The 15,879-nt window shown below is 46.0% G+C and overlaps 2 protein-coding genes across 6 annotated transcripts in view; one reads left to right on the top strand and one right to left on the bottom strand.

Moving 5' to 3' along the window:
• Positions 1-9,194, top strand: part of ntng2b (netrin g2b) — a 129,833-nt gene extending 120,639 nt beyond the window's left edge. For both annotated transcript variants that reach the window (XM_071351789.1, XM_071351790.1), the window contains exons 7-9: positions 5,725-5,892; positions 6,731-6,865; positions 8,069-9,194. In XM_071351789.1, the coding sequence (XP_071207890.1) occupies positions 5,725-5,892; positions 6,731-6,865; positions 8,069-8,295 (530 nt within the window). In that variant the 3' untranslated portion in view covers positions 8,296-9,194. The remainder of the gene's footprint in view (positions 1-5,724; positions 5,893-6,730; positions 6,866-8,068) is intronic.
• A 3,305-nt stretch (positions 9,195-12,499) lies between these two features.
• Positions 12,500-15,879, bottom strand: part of setx (senataxin) — a 58,223-nt gene continuing 54,843 nt past the window's right edge. For all 4 annotated transcript variants that reach the window (XM_071351784.1, XM_071351787.1, XM_071351786.1 and 1 more), the window contains one exon: positions 12,500-15,872. In XM_071351784.1, coding sequence (XP_071207885.1) covers positions 15,162-15,872 — 711 coding nt within the window. In that variant the 3' untranslated portion in view covers positions 12,500-15,161. The remainder of the gene's footprint in view (positions 15,873-15,879) is intronic.

Here is a 15,879-nt window from a genome sequence, read left to right as displayed (position 1 = left end):
TCTCCTCTCTGTTCCCAGACTGTCCATCACCACAGCTCTCCTCTCTGTTCCCAGACTGTCCATCACCACAGCTCTCCTCTCTGTTCCCAGACTGTCCATCACCACAGCTCTCCTCTCTGTTCCCAGACTGTCCCACTGTCCATCACCACAGCTCTCCTCTCTGTTCCCAGACTGTCCATCACCACAGCTCTCCTCTCTGTTCCCAGACTGTCCATCACCACAGCTCTCCTCTCTGTTCCCAGACTGTCCATCACCACAGCTCTCCTCTCTGTTCCCACACTGTCCATCACCACAGCTCTCCTCTCTGTTCCCAGACTGTGAGTGCTACGACCACTAACTATCCTCTCTGTTCCCAGACTGTGAGTGCTACGACCACTAACTACCCTCTCTGTTCCCAGACTGTGAGTGCTACGACCACTAACTATCCTCTCTGTTCCCAGACTGTGAGTGCTACGACCACTAACTATCCTCTCTGTTCCCAGACTGTGAGTGCTACGACCACTAACTCTCCTCTCTGTTCCCAGACTGTGAGTGCTACGACCACTAACTATCCTCTCTGTTCCCAGACTCTACCCTCTCTGTTCCCAGACTGTGAGTGCTACGACCACTAACTCTCCTCTCTGTTCCCAGACTGTGAGTGCTACGACCACTAACTATCCTCTCTGTTCCCAGACTGTGAGTGCTACGACCACTAACTATCCTCTCTGTTCCCAGACTGTGAGTGCTACGACCACTAACTATCCTCTCTGTTCCCAGACTGTGAGTGCTACGACCACTAACTCTCCTCTCTGTTCCCAGACTGTGAGTGCTACGACCACTAACTCTCCTCTCTGTTCCCAGACTGTGAGTGCTACGACCACTAACTATCCTCTCTGTTCCCAGACTGTGAGTGCTACGACCACTAACTATCCTCTCTGTTCCCAGACTGTGAGTGCTACGACCACTAACTATCCTCTCTGTTCCCAGACTGTGAGTGCTACGACCACTAACTACCCTCTCTGTTCCCAGACTGTGAGTGCTACGACCACTAACTACCCTCTCTGTTCCCAGACTGTGAGTGCTACGACCACTAACTATCCTCTCTGTTCCCAGACTGTGAGTGCTACGACCACTAACTACCCTCTCTGTTCCCAGACTGTGAGTGCTACGACCACTAACTACCCTCTCTGTTCCCAGACTGTGAGTGCTACGACCACTAACTACCCTCTCTGTTCCCAGACTGTGAGTGCTACGACCACTAACTACCCTCTCTGTTCCCAGACTGTGAGTCAAATCAAATCAAATCAAATTTTATTAGTCACATACACATGGTTAGCAGATGTTAATGCGAGTGTAGCGAAATGCTTGTGCTTCTAGTTCCGACAATGCAGTAATAACCAACAGTAATCTAACCTAACAATTCCACACTACTACCTTACACACACACAAGTGTAAGGGATAAAGAATATGTACATAAAGATATATGGATGAGTGGTGGTACAGAACGGCATGGCAGATGCAGTAGATGGTATAGAGTACGGTATATACATATGAGATGAGTACTGTAGGGTATGTAAACATAAAGTGGCATAGTTTAAAGTGGCTAGTGGTACATGTATTGCATAAAGATGGCAAGATGCAGTAGATGATATAGAGTACAGTATATACATATGAGATGGGTAATGTAGGGTATGTAAACATTATATTAAGTGGCATTGCTTAAAGTGGCTAGTGGTACATTTTTACATAATTTCCATCAATTCCCATTTTTAAAGTGGCTGGAGTTGAGTCAGTATGTTGGCAGCGGCCGCTAAATGTTAGTGGTGGCTGTTTAACAGTCTGATGGCCTTGAGATAGAAGCTGTTTTTCAGTCTCTCGGTCCCTGCTTTGATGCACCTGTACTGACCTCGCCTTCTGGATGATAGCGGGGTGAACAGGCAGTGGCTTGGGTGGTTGTTGTCCTTGATGATCTTTATGGCCTTCCTGTGACATCGGGTGGTGTAGGTGTCCTGGAGGGCAGGTAGTTTGCCCCTGGTGATGCGTTCTGCAGACCTCACTACCCTCTGGAGAGCCTTACGGTTGTGGGCGGAGCAGTTGCCGTACCAGGCGGTGATACAGCCCGACAGGATGCTCTCGATTGTGCATCTGTAGAAGTTTGTGAGTGCTTTTGGTGACAAGCCGAATTTCTTCAGCCTCCTGAGGTTGAAGAGGCGCTGCTGCGCCTTCTTCACAACGCTGTCTGTGTGGGTGGACCAGTTCAGTTTGTCCGTGATGTGTACACCGAGGAACTTAAAACTTTCCACCTTCTCCACTACTGACCCGTCGATGTGGATAGGGGGGTGCTCCCTCTGCTGTTTCCTGAAGTCCACAATCATCTCCTTTGTTTTGTTGACGTTGAGTATGAGGTTATTTTCCTGACACCACACTCCGAGGGCCCTCACCTCCTCCCTGTAGGCCGTCTCGTCGTTGTTGGTGATCAAGCCTACCACTGTAGTGTCATCCGCAAACTTGATGATTGAGTTGGAGGCGTGCATGGCCACGCAGTCGTGGGTGAACAGGGAGTACAGGAGAGGGCTCAGAACGCACCCTTGTGGGGCCCCAGTGTTGAGGATCAGCGGGGTGGAGATGTTGTTACCTACCCTCACCACCTGGGGGCGGCCCGTCAGGAAGTCCAGGACCCAGTTGCACAGGGCGGGGTCGAGACCCAGGGTCTCGAGCTTGATGACGAGTTTGGAGGGTACTATGGTGTTAAATGCTGAGCTGTAATCGATGAACAGCATTCTCACATGGGTATTCCTCTTGTCCAGATGGGTTAGGGCAGTGTGCAGTGTGGTTGCGATTGCGTCGTCTGTGGACCTATTGGGTCGGTAAGCAAATTGGAGTGGGTCTAGGGTGTCCGGTAGGGTGGAGGTGATATGGTCCTTGACTAGTCTCTCAAAGCACTTCATGATGACGGAAGTGAGTGCTACGGGGCGGTAGTCGTTTAGCTCAGTTACCTTAGCTTTCTTGGGAACAGGAACAATGGTGGCCCTCTTGAAGCATGTGGGAACAGCAGACTGGGATAAGGATTGATTGAATATGTCCGTAAACACACCAGCCAGCTGGTCTGCGCATGCTCTGAGGACGCGGCTGGGAATGCCGTCTGGGCCTGCAGCCTTGCGAGGGTTAACACGTTTAAATGTTTTACTCACCTCGGCTGCAGTGAAGGAGAGCCCGCAGGTTTTGGTAGGGGGCCGTGTCAGTGGCACTGTATTGTCCTCAAAGCGGGCAAAAAAGTTGTTTAGCCTGTCTGGGAGCAAGACATCCTGGTCCTCGACGGGGCTGGTTTTCTTTTTGTAATCCGTGATTGACTGTAGACCCTGCCACATACCTCTTGTGTCTGAGCTGTTGAATTTCGACTCGATTTTGTCTCTGTACTGAGACTTGGCCTGTTTGATTGCCTTGCGGAGAGAATAGCTACACTGTTTGTATTCGGTCATGCTTCCGGTCACCTTGCCCAGGTTAAAAGCAGTGGTTCGCGCTTTCAGTTTCACGCGAATGCTGCCGTCAATCCACGGTTTCTGGTTTGGGAATGTTTTTATCGTTGCTGTGGGTACGACATCGTCAATGCACTTCCTAATGAACTCGCTCACCGAATCAGCATATTCGTCAATATTGTTGTTGGACGCGATGCGGAACATATTCCAATCTGCGTGATCGAAGCAGTCTTGAAGCGTGGATTCAGATTGGTCGGACCAGCGTTGAACAGACCTGAGCGCGGGAGCTTGTTGTTTGAGTTTTTGTTTGTAGGCTGGAATCAACAAAATGGAGTCGTGGTCAGCTTTTCCGAAAGGGGGGCGGGGGAGGGCCTTATAAGCGTCGCGGAAATTAGTGTAACAATGGTCTAGTGTTTTTCCAGCCCTGGTAGCACAATCGATATGCTGATAGAATTTAGGGAGTTTTGTTTTTAGATTAGCCTTGTTAAAATCCCCAGCTACGATGAATGCAGCCTCAGGGTGTGTGGTTTCCAGTTTACAAAGAGTCAGATAAAGTTCGTTCAGGGCCATCGATGTGTCTGCTTGGGGGGGAATGTATACGGCTGTGATTATGATTGACGAGAATTCCCTTGGTAGATAATGCGGTCGACATTTGATTGTGAGGAGTTCTAGATCAGGTGAACAGAACGACTTGAGTTCTTGTGTGTTGTTATGATGATCACACCACTTCTCGTTAATCATAAGGCATACCCCCCCGCCCCTCTTCTTACCGGAAAGATGTTTGTTTCTGTCGGCGCGATGCATGGAGAAACCAGCTGGCTGCACCGACTCCGTTAGCGTCCCTTGAGTTAGCCATGTTTCCGTGAAGCAGAGCACGTTGCAATCCCTGATGTCTCTCTGGAATGCTACCCGTGCTCGGATTTCATCAACCTTATTGTCAAGAGACTGGACATTGGCGAGTAGTATGCTAGGGAGTGGAGCGCGATGTGCCCGTCTCCGAAGCCTGACCACGAGACCGCCACGTTTTCCCCTTTTTCGGCGTCGCACAGGGTCGCCGGCTGGGATCAGATCCATTGTATTGTGTGGAAGGCAAGACACTGGATCCGTTTCGGGAAAGTCATATTCCTGGTAGGAACGATGATGAGTTGACGTTAATCGTATATTCAGTAGTTCCTCCCGACTGTATGTAATGAAACCTAAGATTACCCGGGGTACCGATGTAAGAAATAACACGTAAAAAAACAAAATACTGCATATTTTCCAAGGAGCACGAAGCGAGGCAGCCATCTCTTTTCGGCGCCGGAAGTAGAGAGTGCTACGACCACTAACTATCCTCTCTGTTCCCAGACTGTGAGTGCTACGACCACTAACTCTCCTCTCTGTTCCCAGACTGTGAGTGCTACGACCACTAACTATCCTCTCTGTTCCCAGACTGTGAGTGCTACGACCACTAACTCTCCTCTCTGTTCCCAGACTGTGAGTGCTACGACCACTAACTATCCTCTCTGTTCCCAGACTGTGAGTGCTACGACCACTAACTACCCTCTCTGTTCCCAGACTGTGAGTGCTACGACCACTAACTATCCTCTCTGTTCCCAGACTGTGAGTGCTACGACCACTAACTATCCTCTCTGTTCCCAGACTGTGAGTGCTACGACCACTAACTCTCCTCTCTGTTCCCAGACTGTGAGTGCTACGACCACTAACTATCCTCTCTGTTCCCAGACTGTGAGTGCTACGACCACTAACTACCCTCTCTGTTCCCAGACTGTGAGTGCTACGACCACTAACTATCCTCTCTGTTCCCAGACTGTGAGTGCTACGACCACTAACTACCCTCTCTGTTCCCAGACTGTGAGTGCTACGACCACTAACTACCCTCTCTGTTCCCAGACTGTGTGCTACGACCACTAACTATCCTCTCTGTTCCCAGACTGTGAGTGCTACGACCACTAACTATCCTCTCTGTTCCCAGACTGTGAGTGCTACGACCACTAACTATCCTCTCTGTTCCCAGACTGTGAGTGCTACGACCACTAACTACCCTCTCTGTTCCCAGACTGTGAGTGCTACGACCACTAACTCTCCTCTCTGTTCCCAGACTGTGAGTGCTACGACCACTAACTCTCCTCTCTGTTCCCAGACTGTGAGTGCTACGACCACTAACTATCCTCTCTGTTCCCAGACTGTGAGTGCTACGACCACTAACTATCCTCTCTGTTCCCAGACTGTGAGTGCTACGACCACTAACTATCCTCTCTGTTCCCAGACTGTGAGTGCTATGGCCACTCTAACCGCTGCAGCTACATAGACTACCTGAACATTGTGACGTGCGTCAGCTGCAAGCACAATACCAGAGGACAGAACTGCCAGCACTGCAGACTGGGCTACTTCAGAAACGCGTCCGCCGAACTAGACGACGAGGGTGTCTGCATCGGTCAGTCAGTGTGTCTGTGTGTGTGTCTGTGTCTGTGTGTGTGTGTCAGTGTGTGTGTCTGTGTGTGTGTGTCAGTGTGTGTGTAATCGTTAGGCATTGTGTGTGTTACACAAACAGTGTGAAATGTTGATCCACCAAGACGTCATTGATCAGAAATACAGTTTAGCGAGATCAGCATCTCCAAACAAACTGCCAGAAAAAACTGCTAAACAGATAATGACAGTAAAAACACTGAGATCAGACTATTATTCCTCCTGGATTCTCTGTGGAGCTGAATGTAGATCAGACTATTATTCCTCCTGGATTCTCTGTGGAGCTGAATGTAGATCAGACTATTATTCCTCCTGGATTCTCTGTGGAGCTGAATGTAGATCAGACTATTATTCCTCCTGGATTCTCTGTGGAGCTGAATGTAGATCAGACTATTATTCCTGCTGGATTCTCTGTGGAGCTGAATGTAGATCAGACTATTATTCCTCCTGGATTCTCTGTGGAGCTGAATGTAGTGTTGATGTAGTCCATCTGCAGGTGAGAGGTGGGGGGCTGGAGGACGGTAGGAGGGGGGCTGAAGGAGGGTAAAAGGGTGGCACAGGGGGAGTCGGGAGGATAACCCTGTCACGTGGGGGAAGGTCCAGGCCTTGGAGTCAGCACAAATGAGGGCCCCATTAGCTCACCTGCCATGCTACTGGCACACAGAGACTGGCATTGAAACAATACAGAAGAGAGAGAGAGACTTACACATGCACACATACACCAAATTAACTTACAACTAAATATATTTAACATGCCTGCCTCCATCTCTTTCTCCATTCCTCTCCCTCTATTCCCCTCTCCCCAGAGTGTAACTGTAACCAGATGGGTTCTGTCCATGACCGGTGTAATGGGACAGGCTTCTGCCAGTGTAAAGACGGCGCTACGGGGCCCAAGTGTGACGACTGTTTCCCTGGGTACTACTGGAAACAAGGCTGTTACTGTGAGTATACAGGGGGAGATATGCACTTGGCTGTGTGTGTGTGTGTGTGTGTGTGTGTGGGGGGGGGGGGGGGGGATAGTGTATGTATGTGGGGAGGGGGGGGGGTTGTGTGTGTGTGTGGGGGGTGTATGTGTGGGGAATATGTCACACGACAGTCATAGTAGCCTTTAGCATCCCCTGCTCCTTTCATTAACACCTTAACCCTCCTTCCCCCTATCATATACCATAGAGTCAGGGCCAGTCTCAAACACATACAGCCCCAGCCTCCTTTTCTCTCTGAGGCTGGCTTTGGAATCCCTCCTTACTGCAGTTTGTTAGTTAGCCAAATGGGTCAATCAGTAGAGCACAGTGGATCCCATATTAGATTAAGGTGAGAGAGTAAAAAGGTTTTCGGTGGCATAAACATGCAATGGAAGCATGATACACACAGAGAGATCCAGAACATAAAAGCTTTGAGCATGCTTTTGTCATCATGCCTTACAAATCTTCACAGGTTTTTACGTCACACACCCGCACACACGCACACATGATGCATGCACACATGCTGTGACACACACACACACTGCGTTTTTAGGCCAAATATCTTGTACAGTATAAAAACTACCAGCATGTTATTCCCCACCCCGTTTACAGCTTTTTCATTCAGCCTATGATTTACAGACAACTAAGAAATGTATAAGAGTCTTCTGAACAAAAAGAGACATTACTCTGATTCAGATGCTCCAAAAAAACAGGGAAAAGATGGCAGAAAAGAGAAGGCAGGTGGTATTCGTTGCTGAGCTCGAGGCAAGGAGAATTAACATGTTCTTCTTTCTTCCCCCTCTCTCTCTATCGATATACTTCCATTGCTCCCTTCATCTCTCTTCCCCATCTTGTTCTTTCTGTGGCAATACTCCTCTTCTCATCTTCCCCCCGATCGCTCTCTCCTATCTTAATCCTCTCTTTATTCTCTTTGCTCTTTACTCCCCCATCCTCCTTTTATCTTTCATGGAACCTTGTTGTTTTGCCACTATATCTCCCTCTCTTTCCCGCATCCCTTTTTCTCATTCGCCTTCAATCACCTTCCTCAACCTACTCTCTCACTTTCAACCTCTTCTTCTCTCCCTCTACCTCCATCCACACCTACCTCCATCCTCATTTTCTCGATCACTTCATTCACCTCTTTCTGCTTCTCTCTCTTTCTCCCTCCCCCCTCTCTAACAGCCAACGTGTGTGACGAGGAGCTGCTCCTATGTCAGAACGGCGGGACGTGCTCCCAGAACCAGAAGTGTATCTGTCCCCCAGAGTTTAAGGGCGTGCTGTGCCAACAGTCACGCTGCGAGGGGGACAAGGCCTGCAACATGGCATGCACCGCACACCTCCACTTCCTCGCCCCCCTACTGCTCTGCGTCCTGCTACCCCACCTTCTGGCCACTTTAACTGCACACTGAGTCACCTGCTGCCCCCTCAAACACAGGGGGAACTGTTGTGTGTGTGGATCCTTAGAGAGGGAAGGTTGGGAAAGGTCTGCAAATACACACCCACCCACACACACACCTCACTGACTCGGGGAACGTGTGAGAGTAAAACAAGAGAATGACTTCAGAGAGAACAGAGGAAGCTGGAGGAAAATCAGACAACCAAACCCCCCGTCTCTCTCCCTTTAATCTTGAGCTGGAGGAATCTCGATCTCATACCAAAAAGCATAATTATTATTAAATGAGCAAACGACTGTTCGTTTAACACTTTAAATCACTACTGTTCACTATGAAGAAAAGGGAGGGAGGAATTGCTGCTGTAACACAAGTACATTTCCTTTGTCTTAATTCATTGAGTTAATGTGCCCCTCTTCTCTTGAGACCCTGCACTTACTGCTCCAGACAGACAGGGAGTGTGTTTGGCTAGACCTGGGGAGGGCTGGGCTGAGAGGGGATTCGCTGCTGAGGTCTATGTAGAATAAACTGTAAACCAGGTTTCACATCTTTGACTCAAAATAACAGACTTGTTTTCACCTTTTCCATTTTTTTATTTCATCACCTTCTTCAGTCGTTATTGTATGTTATGTGCCCACCGACAGACGCTGAGATTATACATCATTATTACAATATCCAGAGGGTTATCAATATTAAGATTTTAGTCACTATTATGGTTGTTATAGGAATGAGTCGCCAGTTTAGCAAGATTTTATCTACACACAGTATTCAGGAGTAAAACAGAATTTAAACTTATCAACAGTCAAAGGAGAGAAAAAAGAAATCGACAAAGTATCAATATAATATGACATTATTTGAATAATTTTTGTAGAGATTATTTTTGTTTGAAGTTATAATAAATGAACTATTCCAGAGGAGCATTTTATTACACTGTAAACGTTACAGTAAATGTGTGTTATTTGCTTTTACTTGTACATTCTTTCAAGAGAACAAACGTGTCACTACCAACCAAAACTGGCAGGTGTCTATTCCAGAGTGGAAGTGTCTAGGTTGCTGAAAAGTCTAAAAAGATTACCTAATTTATTGGTGGGGTAAGTTGAGCCACCCCTTATTTCTGGGAAACCGTACACAAAATGAATCATGTGACCAAATATCTAGAAAGAGGTAACATTGTAGAGTCCTATTAAGCATTCTACCACAGTTAAATAGTTGAAACACACACACACTGACCAAAAAGTTATTTTGTTGGCATTTACATATGTCCCATTACCAGTTAAACCTATTTATTTCACTTACTTGCTGTGCTGTTTCGTTGTTCAGTCGTTTCATTCACAACAAAGATTATCATATTTTTCGTGGCATCATTACATCGTCTACCTACGTTATATAGGTATGCACGTCAGCTTTGACATCGGTTTTACACATCGGCGTTAAATTAATATCGTCCGATTCCGAAATGCTCCCCGATATATTGTGCATCCCTAATGAGTTTTATGCATAATATGCATAGTAGTTTTGCAATGTGTCATGCATATTAACTTAATGTTACAGTGCATCAGGCCCTCTGTATACAAAAGTAAAACAAGCAGGGGTTTAGCCACCCTTGAGGATCTTGAGAGAGCAGCCAATTTAGTGACATAAGAGAATATGTCCCCTTGAGCAGCAGCAAGGGATGACAAAATAGACAGAATGACAAAAAAGAAAACGAACATGTACCTGTGTGAAAGAGAGGCTAGGATAGAGTAGCAGAGGCACACAAGGTCTTATCTGATGACATGGAGTCTGAGCTTGATGAACATGTCAATCATTTCAGACTGATTTCATGGGCTTAGTCGCCTCAAAATGCAGAGAACTGGCACACTGAAACAACATCCTTATCCCAGACAACTGGTCAAGAAATGGAAAAGTAAGTGATTTTGAACAGAGATCTATATCTAAATGTAGCCATACATTTAAGATACACGATATAGCACACCCGCATTCCATGAATTAAACTTTGACCTACAAGCACCATGCCCCAATGTCACAGGACATCATCACACGCTTCCCCCAAGGCGGATCACTGCTACTGCCCCATACCCGGGGTAAGTTGTGCCAATAGACCACTGTTTAGACAGATGTTTTCAAAACCGTTCATATTTACATGAATTCTGATTATTTCCAGAGATACACAACATCCTGAAATACACTACATGACCAAAAGTATGTGGATACCTGGTCGTTGAACATCTCATTCTAAAATCATGAACATTAATATGGAGTTGGTCCCCCTTTGCTGCTATAACAGCCTCCACTCTTCTGGGAAGGCTTTCCACTAAATGTTGGACCATTACTGCAGGCACTGTAGGTGAAAGATTCATGACTATGTTTGTTTTACCAGTATCTAGAATGACCTCCCATACGTATTGAGACAGAAAACATGGGGTTAATGAATAAGACATGTGTAAGCAGAATAAAGGCTGAGCTCAGGTGAATGGACAGAGCTGGATAAACAAAGAGTTAACCATTGGACATATAAAAATAGAACGTAAGCAGAATCCATAAGAGTGTACAGACTGGGTCAATAACCACTAGACATGTAAAAACAGAACGTAAGCAGAAAATGGAGAAGAACCCATGGTTGTACTAATCAAGTATTATTAGAAAAGCACTTATACTGGGAAGGTATATATGCAATAAATGTATTCTTTTTTGGATTAACACTATGGCGCCGCCACCAATATAATCTAAACTGAAGCAGATGTGGGCATGAACAAGCAAGAACTGAGACAAGAAGATAATGGTGGCTCAAGGAAAAGGGGAGTTAATCATCTACATGGAGGGGAGTGACTGGGTGTTTTTTGAAGGTGGAAACCTATAAAGCCTGAGGTCTGTAACAAGAAAAGTCAGTTGTTCCATGGAATTCCTCGGCTCTGTTACTTAGACTTTATTACTATTTGAATTTACAAGTATCTGAGAAATATTTGATTCAATATTTCCACAAACTTCCATTCAGCCACAAGAGCATTAGTGAGGTCAGGCACTGATGTTGGGCAATTAGGCCTGGCTCGCAGTCGACATTCCAATTCATCCCAACGGTATACGATGGGGTTGAAGGGCTCCGTGCAGGCCAGTGAAGTTCTTCCACACCGATCAACAAACCATTTCTGTATGGACCCCTCTTTGTGCACAGGGTGATTTTATTGCTGAAACAGGAAAGGTTCTTCCCCAAACTGTTGCAATAAAGTCAGATGCACAGAATTGTTAGAATGTCATTGTGCTGTAGCATTAACATTTCCCTTCACTTGAACTAAGGGGCCCAACCCAAACCATGACAAACAGCACCAGACCATTATTCCTCTTCCAAACTTTAGTTGGTACTATGCAGTCGGGCAGGTAGCGTTCTCCGGCATCTGCCAAACCCAGATTTGTCCATTGCACTGCCAAATGGTGAAGCGTGATCATCACTCCAGCCAACGTTTCCACTGCTCTAGAGTCCAATGACGGTGAGCTTTACACCACTCCAGCCAACGCGTTTCCACTGCTCTAGAGTCCAATGACGGTGAGCTTTACACCACTCCAGCCAACGCGTTTCCACTGCTCTAGAGTCCAATGACGGTGAGCTTTACACCACTCCAGCCAACGCTTGGCATTGCGCATGGTGATCTTAGGCTTGTTTGCAGCTGCTCGGCCATGGAAACCAATTTCATGAAGCTCCCGACGAACAGTTCTTGTGCTGACATTGCTTCCAGAGGCAGTTTGGAACTCAGTAATGAGTGTTGCAATCAAGAACAGAAGAGTTTTTACACGCTTCAGCACTAGGCGGTCACATTCCGTGAGCTTGTGTGGCTTCCACTTCGAGGCTGAGCCGTTGTTGCTCCTAGACTAAACGTTTACACTTTACAATAACAGCACTTCCAGTTGCCCGGGGTAGCTCCAGCAGGGCAGAAATTTGACGAACTGACTTGTTGGAAAGGTGGCATCCTGTGACGGTGCCAGGTTGACAGTCACTGAGCTTTTCAGTAAGGCCATTCCACCGCCAGTGTTTGTCCATGGAGATTGCATGGATGTGTGCTGGATTTTATACACAAATCCAGCAACAGGTGTGGCTGAAAAAGCAGAATCCACTAAGGGGTGTACACATACTTCTGTATATATAGTGTATATGTAGATATCGTTGTTAGAAAAAACTATATTTCCCTTGACGTAGTGATGGTGAATGTAAATAAATGGGTCAACATACTCCACTCTCACCGATGTAATTTCATTCAGGTCAGACATGTTTTATGCAAATAGAAAAATAGATGACATGATGATTGACACCAACACATCCAGCTCAGTTCCATTGGGAATTAGGAAGAACTGAAATTAAACCAAAAATGTCACCATAATGTCCTAACAAACATGTTACTACCCCTAAGGTTCTGATAGAACAAAATGACAGTTCCTAATAGGCCAAAACATAACGGTCTCCACATAGAAATAGACTTACTAGAATACTTACTAGAACACTTCATTGAGAAAGTAGTTCCAGGTGTTAGTGGAGTCAGTGGCATTGGATGTAAACAAGAGAAGTACAGGTGAAATGCACTGTCACTCCGTAAAAGGATGAGCACATTTAGACAAAAGCACCACTAACACCTGGAAGGAATGCAACAACAACAACAAAAAGTGGGTGTGTGTGTGTCAGCATGCAATAATAAGACAGAAAAGACATTCAGGCGGTGGTAAAATAAAATCCTGTTCTCGTCTAGTGTGTCTGGCGTCTCTATTCTGGGCTCCGCTTCAGAAGTCTGTATGGTTAACATGAAGGGCAGTGGGATGAACTGAGACGTGTGGGGGAGATCCTCTGGGAGAGGGGAGTTGGGGCACAGATCAGAGACCAGCGTGGGAGTTGTCCTGGCTGAACCGCACCGATCTAGGACCAGATTCCCCTACCACACAGTCCTAAACTCAAGCATAAAGAAAATGGAAACTATGGCCTTAGAGGAAAGTTGTACCTAAGCCAATCAGAACTATTGAAAGGATTATGGTATGGTGAGAGTTGTGTGTGACAGAAACACACAAGGCCCAACTAATAGCGGAAGTGTACCGTCTACCTGTGTAAAGTGAAAGATGCCTGTAACAAAATGCACCTTTTTATTTGCCCACTATTTTAGCAGTGGTTCAGACAAACAAATCATACAATGTTGACCATGGTCAATTTAGTTTCCCTAACACTTTAGAGATGGAATCAGCTGATTAGTTTGGTGAACAATAATATACACGGCCATATTCAGTACGAAAACATTCTTGAAAGTTGCAGATAGAAATTCCTCAAATAGAGCCGACGCGATTCCTTATTCTACATGTCAGAGATGCATGTTTGTCCTACATAGCATATTTCTTTCTGAACGTTCCAAAACAATGAGTCCTGCCGAACACGCCCCAGGTGAACATCGGCAAGCACCAATTGGAAACGTATAAAATAAATTATTTTGCAGATTAAAATTATATGTAAGCAATTGTTCAATTTCAAATAAATGATAAATTTACCAACTTAAAAAAAGATATACAAACTTGATTTGGGTTAAACTGGCACTGTGGTTCCTTTGGGGCACAGGTCTTGGAAAAACAAGCCAATATTTCTCCCAAAAACTATATTGCATTGAAATGACTTGAAGAAATGATTTGAACCATTACCTTCTAAACACTGGACGGTATCGTGACAGGTGAAACGCAGAAGGAACAAAGCCATGTGTACTTCCCTGCAGTTGCTGAGAGCCACTGGAAGTCTGTACTTTAGTTGCAACATTTGAGGAGGCAGCTGGCCTGAAGTCCAACAGCGGTGAATAATACATTCATATAACCTTGTCTGTCGACAAGAAAGGTAACCTAAAATAAGTTTTGTTGATAGTTTGTGTGTGTAAAAAGGAGCTTGTGTTAATGCACAGTGTGATACAACAACAAATAAAAGTGCATCCAATACCGTACAGAACAAAGTGCCCAGAGACTCCCTATATAGAAATAAAACATCTGTCCCACATTCTCCAGCTACAGCGTTCACTTAGACTATGTATGGGTCCATGTTACAAATTCTATAACGATGCTTAATGTAACACAACCAGGGCAATTCCAATCACAAAATGTAACCTTAATTGCCTCAGTTAAATCAGCATCCTGGTGCTAAACAAGGACGACACTTTAAAAGCAAAATAAATCTAAAATAATTGCCTATAGTCAAATAACTATGGCTGACAAGATATACTTTTGCACTTAATATATGCTTTAAATGGAAATAGTGTGTACTTTCTATTTTAAGGTAACAGCCATTCTGTTAAGTGGGCTATACTACTAATAAATAACCAGGTATCAAACATTGAGCACCAGAGACATTAGTCTTAGCGCTTTTATGAAGTCCAGAACATTTCTATACAAATACAGAGCACGTAAGGAAATGAGATTAGGAAATTATGAAACTGTGAACCAAAAAAAGAAAAATGAATAAAAGTCACAGGCACAGTGCATTACCCTGGTTACATCTCTCAGTAATAAACTGGAAACACACAAGTACCAGTGTTATAGTACAAGTGTCCTTTCACAAAAGGCCCCGCCCCCACTGTCCAAACAAAGGGCAGTTTAATACAGAGGCCAGTGGCTAACCCACATACTCAAGCCATAACAGTCATTAAACAGCTTATTACAAAAACGATTACATTATTATTATTATTATTACAGAAATAAAATTAACTGACTTGTAAATGATACAACAGTATCATATTACTGCTTGAGATGGTGAAAAGTGATGTTTTTGACTGACTGTTTGACCACCAAACTACTCCGCGTAATCTCTTGTCCTTCAACTGTCGTTCCCTTTCCCTGAACTTATCAGAAAGCACACCAATAAAAAACAAACCAAAACAGAGTCAGTGGTCAGTCCTCTCTTTCCCCCTCTTGGAGTAGGTGGGATGGATCCATCGGGGGTCTGGGTCTCGTTTCCGGGGATGAGTGTGTGTGTGGTGGTTGAAGGAGGCTGTAGCACTGTAGCGATTATAGTCTCTCTGTCTGGGTTCCCTCGGTGGTCTGTTAACTCCGTCTCCTGGGTATGGCTCGGAGACTGGTGAACGGTGTTGCTCTCTGTCCCTCTCCCTGACAGCCCATCTCTGGTTTTGGTACCCAGTGGGGTGACGCTGCTCTGGGCTGTTGCATCCTCGTGGTTCCCTCTCAGCTCGTGGGTCTCTTCTGATCTCGGCTTGTGGGACCCTGATTCCTTCAGCTCGCAGATTCCAGTCTGCTCTATGCTGGGGGGTCTGGACTACCAGACGGGGGTCTCTGGGCCTGTCAGCGTCCTGGGGAGGGGATGCCGACCAGGGCTGCTGGGGGGAGTCCCTGCCCTGGGCGAACAGGGCTGGCTCAGAAGAGCGGCGTAGCTGGAAGGGAGCAGGCATGGGGGGATCGGCGGTGGGACAGGGGGCAGCAGGGAGAGGGCCTGCTTCTCTGAGGGGGTAAGACAAGCTCCTGGTCAGCTCCTGCTTGAAGATCTTCCTGGCGTCGGTCTTGAAGGTCATCTCATTCGTTGATATAATGACGTCTCGTGTAGCTGCATCCTTGATGAGCGCGCCCCAGTCTTGGTTTTCCTACGAC

Source organism: Salvelinus alpinus, chromosome 18 (assembly GCF_045679555.1).
Source record: "Salvelinus alpinus chromosome 18, SLU_Salpinus.1, whole genome shotgun sequence".
In the NCBI taxonomy this organism is placed as follows: Eukaryota; Metazoa; Chordata; class Actinopteri; order Salmoniformes; family Salmonidae; genus Salvelinus; species Salvelinus alpinus.
The sequence above is the reverse complement of the archived record's forward strand: the minus strand, read 5'-3'. Positions and strand labels throughout refer to the sequence as shown.